The sequence below is a fragment of the Ranitomeya variabilis genome, chromosome 5, assembly GCF_051348905.1.
Source record: "Ranitomeya variabilis isolate aRanVar5 chromosome 5, aRanVar5.hap1, whole genome shotgun sequence".
NCBI classification, from domain to species: Eukaryota; Metazoa; Chordata; class Amphibia; order Anura; family Dendrobatidae; genus Ranitomeya; species Ranitomeya variabilis.
Genome location: NC_135236.1, coordinates 179,441,129 through 179,454,561, shown reverse-complemented (window position 1 = coordinate 179,454,561; position 13,433 = coordinate 179,441,129). Strand labels below are relative to the sequence as shown.

Here is a 13,433-nt window from a genome sequence, read left to right as displayed (position 1 = left end):
AGGAGAGGAGGAATGTACTATATTGGGGGGGTTAGGGGGGTAAGTTGGGAGGGAATAGGGAGGGTAGGGGGGTTGGGGAAGCTCATATTTGGGAAACTGATTGCTGAGAGAAATGACAAGCCACAGGATGGGTGATTGTATTAAAATACTGAGTTGGAATGTGCGAGGACTCGCGGATAAGACACGGCGTGCGGCAAGTCTGCAATATGTCCGAGATCAGAAGGTCTCAATGATTTGTTTGCTAGAGACACATTTAGTGCGGGAGAGGGTGGATGTATTGAAGAGGCGTTGGATACAGAAGGCGTATCATGCTACTTTCTCAACGTACTCTAGGGGTGTATCCGTGTTAATACCTGCTGGGGTGCAGTATGAGGAAATAATGGTAAAAAAGGACGTGGATGGTCAGTATGTACTTGTGAAATGTAAAATGAATAGAGTAATGTTGTGTGTGGCGGCAATGTATATTCTGCCTCCATATTCAAGTAAAAAGATAAGGGAGGTACTGGAGAGGGTAGAGCGTTGGGGACCACTGCCTCTTTTGATTATTGGAGATCTTAATAATATCTGTGATGACTTTTGGGACAAAAACAAAAACACTCAGAATAGAGCAGAGGGGCATACCACTACGTTTGGAACCTATATCCGGGAAATAGGTATGATTGATTTATGGAGAGTTAGACATATTGGGGAAAGGGGGTACTCATGTTACTCACCAGCTCATGGTACTCTATCTAGGATTGACTTAGCACTGGGTAACTGTCTACTTGATACGATGGTAAGGGACGTGAAATATTTGCCTAGGGCTCTCTCAGACCATAGTCCAGTTGAAGTGGAATTTCGGCCGGTTGGGACACGGATAGGGAGCAGGAAGGAGTGGAAAGTTCACCCTAATTGGCTAGACAGTATAGATGGGGAAAAGATTAAGAAGGAATTAGTGGAATTTTTTGAGATAAATGAGGGAAGTGCAGATGCTCTTACTGTGTGGGAAGCCATGAAGGCGTTCTTGAGGGGTTTGTTGTTCAGGGATATTAGCCGGTGTAAAAGAAAATCGAGAGAGATAGAGAAGTTGGCGATTGAAGGGCTGAGGATAGCTGAGGATGAGATGGTAACAACGGGTACCCCGGAGGCTAGCAGGAGGCTAAAGGCGGCTCAGAGTCAGTTGGAAGAGGTATTGTTGGGTAAGGCTGATAGGAAGAGGGAATTCATGAATCTGGCCTTCTATCAAGAGGGCGAATCAGTGGGGCATCTGCTATCATTGGTGGCTTCTGCCCAGAGAAGTACTTCCTTTGTTCATTCTTTGATATCGGGGAGAGGCATCGCTGTCTCTGAAACCTCAGAGATTTCGGAGATTTTTGCGGACTTTTATGCGGATCTATATTCCTCTCGAGCGGATGGGCCGGTGGAAGACACGGTGGCGTTCCTTGGGGAATTGGAGCTTCCGAGACTGAATGACATGGATAGAGAAAACTTGGAGGCCCCCATAACGGAGGAGGAGTTGGGTCGGGCACTGCAGTCTATGGCTAACGGGAAGGCACCCGGAGTAGATGGATTTCCTGCAGAAGTTTATAAAGAATTTGGGGAGGTACTGATTCCAAAATTAAGGATACTATTAGAAGAGGCTAGGAGTGGGGGTCGATTACTGGCATCTATGCGAGAGGCCATCATAGTGGTGATTCCTAAGGAGGGGAAGGACCTGACGCAGCCAGATTCATATCGGCCAATCTCCTTGCTTACTATTGACGTTAAGCTCCTGGCCAAGGTGCTGGCAATGAGATTGACGAGTGTCATTTCCGGCCTGGTACATTCAGACCAGTCTGGCTTTATGCCTGATAGGTCCACGGCGATTAATCTACGAAGGCTGTATATGAACTTGCAACTCAGGTCTGACAATTGTGGCCAGAGAGTTGTCGCATCCTTAGATGCTCACAAGGCGTTTGATAGTGTGGAATGGGGGTATCTCTGGCAGGTGCTACGGAGTATGAGGTTTGGTCCACAGTTTATATCCTGGATTCGACTGATGTACTCTATGCCGACGGCTAAGGTTAGGGTAAATGGGGAGTTGTCACGATCTATACAGCTAGCTAGAGGGACGAGGCAGGGGTGTCCGCTCTCTCCTCTTTTATTTGCTCTGGCTGTGGAACCACTGGCTGCTAAGCTTCGACGGTCTGATGAGGTGACTGGGTTCAAATATGGGTTGATTGAAGAGAGGGTGGCGTTGTATGCGGATGATATTCTGCTATTTTTGGCTGACCCGGGTGCATCCTTGGAGGGAGCCATTGGGATTATTGAGCGTTTCGGATCAGTGTCGGGACTTAGGATAAATTGGAAGAAGTCGGTCTTGTTTAAGGTGGATGATGATGGTGGGGAACCACTGGAGGATGGGTGACTGGAGGTGACTAGCCAATTTAAATACCTTAGAATATGGGTGTCTATGCCTATTACTGACTATATACATAAAAACCTGAACCCAGTACTGGATGTTCTTAGGGCGAAAGCAGATGCATGGCTTAAATTGCATCTATCTGTGGTAGGTAGGGTGAACCTTATTAAAATGATCCTGATGCCAAAAATACTGTATGTCCTTCATAATGCGCCAGTTTGGATACCACGTGGGAGATTTAGACAGATTAATTCTCTGTTTAGGAATTTAATATGGGGGAGACAGTATCCGCGTATCAAACTGGAGACATTACAGCGACCCAAAGACGATGGGGGATTGGCACTGCCTAACCCCGAAATGTATTTTCTTGCAGCTCAAAGTCAGCACTTAAAAGGCTGGGCGTGTGAAGGGTCATCTGGTGCGACACAGCGATTGATGGAAGTAGTGACAAAAAGATGGCCAGCGGTACAATGCTTGGAGGATGGATCCCTGGGGGCTTTGGGGAAATTATATCCAACTGTGCTGCTGATACGGAAGCTGTGGGGTAGGCTGAGGCACATACGGGGGGGTCACGGGGTTGACTAAATTCTCACCGATATGGCATAATAGCAACTTGCAGGAATTTGCGACAGTGGGAATACTGAGAGAATGGCAAGCCAAAGGGATTAAATATGTGTATCAGATAATTGAGCGAGGTGAATTGAAATCATTTTCCCAATTGCAGGCGGAATTCGGTCTTGGGCCAGTAGGGGAATTCCAATATTTGCGGATGAGGCATGCTTTTGGAGCTCAGAGTAGGAACGGAAGTATTGAAATTCAGAGGGATATAGTAATGGAGTATGTATGCAATGATGGGACTACTGGGGGGGTCATATCTACTTTGTATAAAGATCTATTGCATACCTTCCTACTGAAGTTTCCAATAATGGCGAGAGCTAAATGGGAGAGGGATCTGGGTTCTATGGAGAATGAGACTTGGGAGTTGGTGCTAGAATGGGTCCCGCGATTGTCACTCAGTGAACCGTATAGGATGTCGCAGCTCTATGTGATACACAGGGTGTATAAGTCACCAATGATGCTTCATAAGGCTGGGTTGCGTGATAACTCTGAATGTCCGAGGTGTAAAAATATAGATGCTGATATACTCCATATGATGTGGACGTGTCCGAGACTGGCTGCATATTGGTTGGTAGTCTTGAGCCGTATGGAAGGTGCGTATGGATGTAAGTTTCCAAGGGATCCAGTTGTGTGCCTGTTGGGATGTGTGGATGAGATTGGAGTAGATAATAATTGCTAGATTGTTATACATGGCCAGAAAGGTAATAGCTCGGAATTGGATTAGGGACGCACCGCCGTCAAGAGGAGAATTCCTCCAATATGTGAAACAGGGTCTGACACTGGAAAAAGGGTTTTATAAAAAGAGAGGGAAAATTGAGATGTTCAATAAAATGTGGTCTCCATGGATTGCTATGGGATAGAGGTAGTATCTTAATTAATGCTCTAATTAAGTATTGTGTAAAATGTGGCTTATACTGTGGGATGAGGGTTTAAATTCTCTATTGGTTTTGGGATGAAAGTACTAAGTAAGATGAGCTGCTGTGCTGGGTGAGGGTGGGGGGAGGGGGGATTGAAGGGGATTGTTTGAAGGGAGGGAGGGGGAAAATTTGTAAATTATAAAGAAAATAAGAATGTACCATGTAACTTACCTTGTTATTCTTAATAAAAATTTATTTGATTAAAAAAAGGACATAGATCTGGGGATTTATTCTGACGGAATATAGGCTGAACTGGATGGACAAATGTATTTTTTTGGCCTTGCTAACTATGTTACTATTATCCTCCACTGTTGTCAAATTCCAGAAATGCAACCTTCCTAGATTGTCTAGTGCTTAGAGACAAGGAAAAGGTAAGGAGGGCTGAAATCCGACCACTACTGAACAAGATACAGAAGTTGAAACATTAAGACCGGGCCCAAGAAATATCTGAAGACATATTTTTCTAAGCTTCTCTGGACTGATGAGATGATAGTGACTCTTGACTGATCAGATGGATGAACCCGAGGCTGGATCAGTTAGGGGCACAAACTCCACTTCGACTCAGATGCCACAAAGGTGGAGGTGGGGTAATGCTATGGGATAGTATTATTAAAGATAAGCTAGTTGGACCTTTACAGGTTGAAGATGCTCTCAAAATCAACTCCCAAACCTACTGACAGTTTTTAGGAGACACTTTCTTCAAGCAGTGATACAGGAAAAAGTCTGCAGAATTCAAGAAAACCATGAATTTTATGTATGACAATTCTCCATTGCATGCATCGAAGTCCTCCACTACTTGGCTGCCAGTGAAGGCCTTTGAGATGAACATGTGGGCCCTTCAACAGGAAATTTACAGTGAAGGAAAACTGTTCACTACTATGAACAGTGTCTGGGAGGCTGTGGTTGGTGTTGTCCAAAAAGCTGATTGTCAACTGATTAAGAAATTGATATACTCCATGGGTGGAAAGCTTATGACTGTTATTGAAAAAAGGGTGGCTATATTGGTCCTGATATTTTTTTTGGAATGTAAGAAATACATTTTTGCATAATAGGTCCAATGCTGCAGGGCGATGATCTTGCTCCCATCCCATCCCAGCCTGGTGCAGCAGGTTTGGTGGTGCGCGGAGTTCCGGCGACATTTTGTGAAAGACCCTGCACTTCTATTGCCTCGATGCTGTGGTCTCCGGGAAAATGGCCACCGTAGGTTGCGCATGCGCAGATTGAGATCTCGGGCACGGCGAATCAACGCATGCGGACGCATCTGCACCCAAACTGATGCAAACACATGTCCTTGCGTACACAATGTTAAAGATAGGTACACAAGACGCATGCGGATCTGTACGCAGGCATACGCTGCGCACAGATACGTTAATGTGAACCCGGCCTTACTCCGCTTAGAACCCATAATCATTTATTGTTTTCTTTCGTTGGGAGCTAGAATTGTGTCACTGGTGCAATTTCTAGATTTTATCAACTACTCCTTGCCCAAGTTATAGATAAGCATCCGTTGAAGCTTAAAGAGAAATGGGAGCAGGATGTTGGGGTAAATGACAATGAGCAGTGGGATGACATATTATCCTTGATTCCCCAGCTGTCCACTAGTGAGGCACAAAGGATGTCACAGATGTACCTGCTGCATCGGGTACAAAGGACTCCCAAATTCCTGCATAAAATTAGGGTAAGAGAGGATGACTTGTGTCTGAGATGCGGTTCGGGACCTGCCGATTTGCCACATGTTTTGGTCAAGTGGTTCCATCTGGAATTTCTAGAACCAAGTCATAGACCACATAAATATGGTGTTTGTGTCTTGGGTTTTGTGGACAGGGTTGCTGAAGATGCAAACAAAGTTGGCACTTAAAATAACATTTTATCAAGCCAGGAATACTATAGCAGCACACTGGTTGGACAGAGCTTCACCTACGTTTATGGAGTTTATGGAGAAAATGAATCTACTGCTACATCTGGAAGAAGGAGTACATCAAAAGAGGAGTGCCCTGCATAAATTCTGTAATATATAGGAGGACTGGAAAATTCACCAAGGCATGTCCTTACTTGGGGGTGCTGGGTAAAATTATTACTTGTATTGAGCAAGATATGTCCGATTAAGGTCCTTGGAGTGATGCATATAAAATCTGTTTTCATAATGTCATTCTTGTTTCAGGTGAAACATAAAGAACTTGGAGACTTGGGACTTCTTTTCATAACGTCTATTTGCACATGAGTGTACAGATTGCCGTATTAAGCTTAAATATGTTGATTAACGTAATAAGATAATTGCTAATTGCTATGTGGTCCGGAACAAGGGGGGAGGGGTTTGGATGGGTGTTGTCTTTTGTTGTATGTTGAAAAAATATATATCTTATTAAAAAAAAAAAGGAAAATAAACTGAAATCTTTTCGGGTGGAAAAAGAAAACAAAGAACTAAAATAACATGGTTGCATATATATGCACACCCTCAAACAAAACTCTCCTGTATACAACGCTCTTTAAGTCAATTTGATTCAGGTCTGGGCTCTGGCTGGGCCATTCCAAAACATTAACCCCTTTCCGACATCGGGCATAATAGATCCCGCACCTTGCCAAGCACATGACAGCTGATATATCCAGCTGACATGTGCCCGCAACAGTCATATACCTCGTGCTTACCAGAAGTGTGTCACTAAACCCGCTCATCGATGACCCCGTCACATGATCGCGGGTCACCGATGGGTCGACATGACAACCAGAGGTCTCCAGCAGACCTCTATGGTTGTCATAGCACGGAGCATTTCTGCTACATACAGACGATCTGATCATCGCCTGTGTGTAGCAGAGCCGATCAGACAAGTGCAGCTTCTAGTCTCCCATGGAGACTATTGAAGCATGCAAAAAGTAAAAAAAAAAAAAGTTTGTACAAATATTAAAATAATTAAATAAAAGTTTAAATCACCCCCCTTTTGCCGCATTCAAATTAAAATGTTAAAAAAATCAAATACACACATATTTGGTATCGCCGCATTCAGAATCGCCCGATGTATCAATATCATAAAAGAATTAACCCAATGGTTAAACGGGGTAATGAGAACAAAAGTCAAAATGCCAGAATTACGTTTTTTTGGTGGCAGCAACATTACATTAAAATGCAATAACGGGCGACCATAAGATTGCATCTATACCATCACGGTATCAATAAAAACATCAGGTCGACACGAAAACAATAATCCCTCAACCAACCCCAGAACACAAAAAACGGAGACGCTACGGGTATCGGAAAATGGTGCAGGTTGTTTTTTTTTTTGCACAAATTTTTGAATTTTTTTTCATCATTTAAATAAATAAGAGCCTATACATATTTGGTGTCTATGAACTCAATGACCTGGAGAATCATATTGGCAGGTCAGTTTTAGCATTTAGGGAACATGGTAAAAAAAAAACCCAAAGAACAAATGTGGTATTGCTCTTTTTCATAATTTCATCACACTTGGATTTTTTTACCCGTTTTCCAGTACACGATATGTTTTGGTGTCGTTCAAAAGTACAACTTGTCCAGCAAAAAACAAGCCCTCATATGGCCATTTTGACCAAAAAATAAAAAGTTATGGCTCTGGGAAGAAGGAGAGCAAAAAACAAAAATGCAAAACTCTGGTCGTTAAGGGGTTAATCGTCTATTGGTTAAGCCATTCTTTTATTGCTTTGGAGACATGGATTTAGGGTCATTGTCATGCTGAAAGATGAAATTCCTCATTATTTTCAGCTGAAGGTTTTGTGGCAAAAATTTACTAATATTTGGAACTGTTCGCAATCCACCTTAACTAAAGCCCCAGTTAAAGCTGCTGAAAAACAATCCCAAAGGCATAATGCTGTCTCCACCATGCTTCACTGTAGGTATGGTGTTCTTTTAGTATTATGGTCAAGAAGTTCAAGCTTGGTGTCATCAAACCACAACACATTTTTGCACATGATTTTGGAAGACTTGATGTAGTCTTTGGCAAAACACAGCCGGGCTTTTGTTTGTATTAAAAATCTTCAATCTTGCTACCCTACCCCGCAGGCCAGACACATGAAGAATACAGGAGATTGTCAAATGCAGTACACAAACTTTTTTTTTTTTATTTCTGTAATTTTTATTTTCCTCCTCAAAATTATTGCACGCTGTTTCTTAACCCCTTTCAGCCATCGGACAGAATAGTACGTCTGATGGCAGAACCCTCGCTTTGATGTGGGCTCCGGCGGTGAGCCCACATCAAAGCCGGGACATGTTTTGAATAGCTGACGTGCCCGCAAAAGGCACGGGTGGAATTGAGACCCACCCGCACCTATCAATTAGTTAAATGCTGCTGTCAAACTCTGACAGCAGCATTTAACAAGTTGCTTCCGGACGGAAATGGGCGCACCGCTGACCCCCATCACGTGATCGGGGGTCATCGGCATGACAACCAGAGGTCTCATTGAGACCTCTATGGCTGTTGATGCCGGATTGCTGTGAGTGCCACCCAGTGGTCAGCGCTCATAGCAATGCTGTAATTCTACTACATAGAGGCGATCTGAGCATCGCCTCTATGTAGCAGAGCCAATCAAGTTGTGCCAGCTTCTAGCCTCCCATGGAAGCTATTGAAGCATGGCAAAAGTAAAAAAAATATGTTTTTAAAAATATGAAAAAACAAAAAAATATAAAAGTTCAAATCACTCCCCTTTCGCCCCATTCAAAATAATTAAAAAAAAAAATTAAACCTACACATATTTGGTATCGCTGAGTTCAGAATCGCCTGATCTATCAATTAAAAAAATGGATTAACCTGGTCACTAAACAGCGTAATGATAAAAAAATTCAAAACAGCAGAATTACATTTTTTTGGGTTGCTACGACATTGCATTAAAATGCAATAACGGGCGATAAAAAGAACGTATCTGCACCAACATGGTATCACTAAAAACGTGAGTTTGGCACACAAAAAATAAGCCCTCACCCAACCCCAGATCCCAAAAAATGGAGACGCTACGGGTATCGGAAAATTGCGCATTTTTTTTTTTTTTTTAGCAAAGTTTGGAATTTTTTTTTTACCACTTCGATAAAAAAGAACCTTGACATGTTAGGTGTCTATGAACTCGTAATGACGTGGAGAATCATAATGGCAGGTCAGTTTTAGCATTTAGTGAACCTAGCAAAAAAGCCAAACAAAAAACAAGTGTGGGAATGCACTTTTTTTGCAATTTCACCGCACTTGGAATTTTTTTCCCCGTTTTCTAATACACGACATTGTAAAACCAATGGTGTCGTTCAAAAGTACAACTTGTTATGCAAAAAATAAGCCCTCACATGGCCATATTGGCAGAAAAATAAAAAAGTTATGGCTCTGGAAAGGAGGGGAAAGAAGAGCGAAAACGCAAAACCGATAAAAGCTCCGGGGGGTTAAGGGGTTAATGGATTTGTATAAATTATGTGGTGACATTAACAAGGAAAAAAGGTCTGAAATGATTCTTGTTAGTATGATTTTTTTTACATGACAAAAACCTCGCATTTTAACAGGGGTATGTAGACTTTTTATATCCGCTAAATCTAAGATGGCAATATTCTTTTAGCCCCTTCACGACCATCACATGACAGTCCTGTAAAACAGTATGAACACAGTACATCTGATGATGCAGGCAAGTGTACACAGGCAATTTATTACCAGGGCTCTATCAGGATCCAGGAAAGAATCCATGGATGTTTCCAAGAGGGAAGCACACAACCACTGTTTAAGTAATAAAGAAATGTGCTGTGATGAGAGGAGGCATTTAATGTTTAAAAAGGACCTGTCATCAGGTCAAAAGAGAAAAGTTTTGCTTTTATTTCATTTGCGTTGCTTGGGCGAGTACCGTAATATGTATTTTTGTTAAATCCACCACATTCTTCCAGGGATATGGGCCTTTTTATTCAGTGCTAATTTTACGGACTTCACCAAGGGGGCATTGCTGACAGGGTAATTATGCAGATCACTCTGAAGACATCACCCCAGATAATGCTTTGAGCCATTCCCTCTTGTAAAGACCATAAAAATTAGCATCTCTCTGGCAATGCATGGTGGATTTAATAATAAGAAAAAAAACAAAAACAACAAAAATCAACCAAACAACACAAAAAGTGAATATTGAGGGGAGCAGCAGAAATAAATTAAGAACAAAAACTGGAGATAGGTCCTCTTTAGATAAAAATGGAATAGTATATGTAGGTATATTACATCCGCACCAAATGTGCATAAGCGGTGACATTTATGCAACATTTTGATAAATTGACAAACTTTTTTTTATGAATGACTTACAGGTGGGAGCAAAAAAAATAAATAAAAAGAACGAACATTTATACAATTTGCAATAATGTGATAGAACCGACTGTGTCTTACTACCAGACGTTCACTGTTAAAGGTGGTCAGTGTTCCCGGTCATAAATATTGTCATGGAGTAGACAAGTTAGCCAACCTAGCAGGAAGAGTCGGAGGACAAACTAAGCAACACGTGGATGGTGACAATATACATGAGATGGGACAACACACACAGAGGTCTGAGATGTACACTGCTATGTTCATAAGAATGGAAGAAATATTTCTCCTAGTATGACAAAAAGCCGTCGGCTATATGTGTGGCTCAACTAAGCTCAAGAGCAATTCCATTCTGCTTGAAAACATCATTGACAGTGATAACGAATCGCTAGGCTATGCCATCACTTTCTTATCTGCGGGGTCGTAGTGGCTAAATTATGACAAAATAATGGAAAAATATTTTGGCACTAAAAAAAAAAACCAGAAGTTAACAAGAAAGTACATGTTTGGTCTTGCCGAAAAGAACAACCCAAGCTATAAAAGTGTACCATAACTCATATGATGAACACTGTAAAAAACATGCAAAAAAAAAAAAGTAGCTTTCTCATTATACTGACAGGCAAAAATGGAATAAAAAGTAATCAAGAAGTTGTATAGAAAAAAAAAGGTCTCTCTGAAAACGTTATCTCGTCCCACAAGGAATGCAGCCCGTCACACTCAATTTTTTTTGTGCAGTCCACTTGCCTTGCAGAGTTTGAGACCCCTGGCTTAACCCATGCCTCTCCACTGCTTCTTACAACCTTTGTTGAAATGTCCACAACGTTGTCATCCCATCTACAGGATGTGAACAAAGAAGCCAATCAGTGAGCCCAATGATTGGCTGCAGCGGTCCAATACTGTGGATGGGAGGTTACTGCAGCAACCATGTCAACAAAGAGCAGCAGACAGAAGGTGATAGAGCATCTTGATTTTGTCATTTGTAACTAGTTTAAAACTTTGGGCTATTTAAGTTTAAAAACGGCGGCTGGAATTGTTCAATTGCGGCGCTGCCCCGTCTTCTGATAGTGGCCGCGGCAGAGTACTGCACATCCGCATCATATTGATTTGAATAGGAGGGGATGTGCAGTACTCTGCCGCGGCCACTACCAGAAGACAAGCAGCTCCACAATTGAGCAGTTCCAGACAGTGACCGCCGTCGTCACTGGGAACAGCTGATCAGCTGGGATGCCGGGTGTCCACCCTGATCGTTCAGACTTTGATGACCTATCCTAAGGCTATCATCGATTACAAAGTACTGGACAACCTCTTTAAAGGAACCAAGGAAGCTGTATGGGATAATCACTGACCTAAACAGAATTAGGTGGTTTTCTAGATTTTCCAATGTAAATTTCATTCCATTCAAGCAAAAGCTCTCAATATTACAGCGGAGCTAAGTGTCATATTGGCATTTTGAGCAGCCCATGTAACCCTATGCTCTGCTGAGGGATAAAAATGTCTTGGATCTGTCTATTTCTGCAAAGTTCCCCCCTCATCAGGAGCACCGATATAACTTAATGATTTCTTTTATAGTTCTGCAAGACAGAAGATTGTGCAGATTAACCAGAACAATACTGGGCTTATTATTTACTAGTCCGGAAATGAACTTATCCCATAAATATTACCACTCATTTTCAATAACAATAGGATATGACAGCACAATAATCAACACTGCTGGCTTTTCCCAAAAAAATTAGGTTAGGTGCAGCAGAATGAGGTTTTAGAAAATTAATTGTTTTGCATGATTTCTCTGTGTCAGTAAGGTTATTTAGAAACACTCATAATCTACATTACGCCCCATAGTACTGCAGAACAGGCAACAATTTTCACAGTGCAAAAGTACAAAATGATCTCCGTTGGGTGTTTACCTCCATGGACCCTGTTTTCCTAGCTCGGGTAAGGGGTGATTTCCGGTGAATGCCGATTGGCTCTGAAGGCAGTGGTGACATAAGTATAGATCGGTCTACATCATCTGTTCCTTTTGCTTTGGTCAAGTCTTCCAGACTCCCTTGATCTGTTTTTTTGTCTTCATTCTGGTGTAAACAGGAAAATACAGTTCTTAACACAGGGCTACAATGTTTCTTTAGAGAAATTACATAACGGGAACTTGTCAATAAATTTGTGCTGCCTGAACTGTGGGGCAACATGAATCAGAGCCTGGCTGCCTGATGTTTTACTCCGAGATGCTGCACAGAAGACATAAAAGCTGTCTGAGGATCATCAGGAGAGACCTGTCAATCAATTGGAGAGAATTCGAGAGAAGCCGGCAGCGGACACCTTCACACTAGTCACGCCTCTCGCTATAGTCCCCGGCCAGCTCTTCAAACCATGTTTTTTAAAGAAATGCTGCAGAGTATAAGTATACCTGGCTACAATCGTGCAGTTCTGATTCATGCTGCCCATGGTTCAGATAACATGTAACTAATCACAGTTTCCTTTTAAAGGGTTATTCCCATCTTCAAAGTTGGACATAATAATTATGTACTAGTAAAAGCAAGCAGCTTTCTAATTCACAGTTTATTAAAACTCATCCCTCTACATCGCTAATGAAAAGGTTATTTTTTATTGTTTTTAGCTCATAGTTGGCCACCACTGACTGGCAATGCTAGCCAAACATGGGCAGTGCTTACACGCTCTTTTCAATTGAGCTAGTAAGCACTGCAGTGTAACTGGCTGGGAGTACTGGAGTTGTTAGCTCCTGATATGGCCAATGCTACAGTATTCGTACGATGCCGCAGTGGCAAAGCTGCCTCATGCATAGGACAGTCCACAGTTCAGGCCACTGGCGCAAGGAGGAGCGCACTGCCTTCCCTCTTAACAAGCACTAAGCCGGATGGCTGGAGAGTGGAGCACTCCTGGAAATGAAACATTTTTAATTAAAATTAAGCAGCAAAAGTCATCTGTTCACAATACTCAAGACCTGATTATGAAGCCAAACATTCAGGGAAATTGTAAAAATTGTACAACTTTGTATATAATTTCTAGAATATCACATAGTTGCTTATCATCAGGGGCTTCCGTGTAACACAAAGAAGATACATTTCAATAGGATCAGTAATTAAGTCTCAGATTTACAGTGGGGTCCATAACCAAGGTTCTGGACTTTGATACGGTATGGGTTCACATTAGTTCAAGTTATGCCCAAATTGCCTGTATTATATGAAGCCTGACTTATTGTGATGCTGTGGGTCTCCGAGGAGCCAC

The 13,433-nt window shown here is 42.1% G+C and overlaps 1 protein-coding gene across 20 annotated transcripts in view; it reads right to left on the bottom strand.

Annotated features, from left to right (window-relative positions):
- Positions 1–13,433, bottom strand: part of PPIP5K1 (diphosphoinositol pentakisphosphate kinase 1) — a 248,836-nt gene that overhangs the window by 112,197 nt on the left and 123,206 nt on the right. For all 20 annotated transcript variants that reach the window (XM_077263604.1, XM_077263587.1, XM_077263585.1 and 17 more), the window contains one exon: positions 12,098–12,262. In XM_077263604.1, coding sequence (XP_077119719.1) covers positions 12,098–12,262 — 165 coding nt within the window. The remainder of the gene's footprint in view (positions 1–12,097; positions 12,263–13,433) is intronic.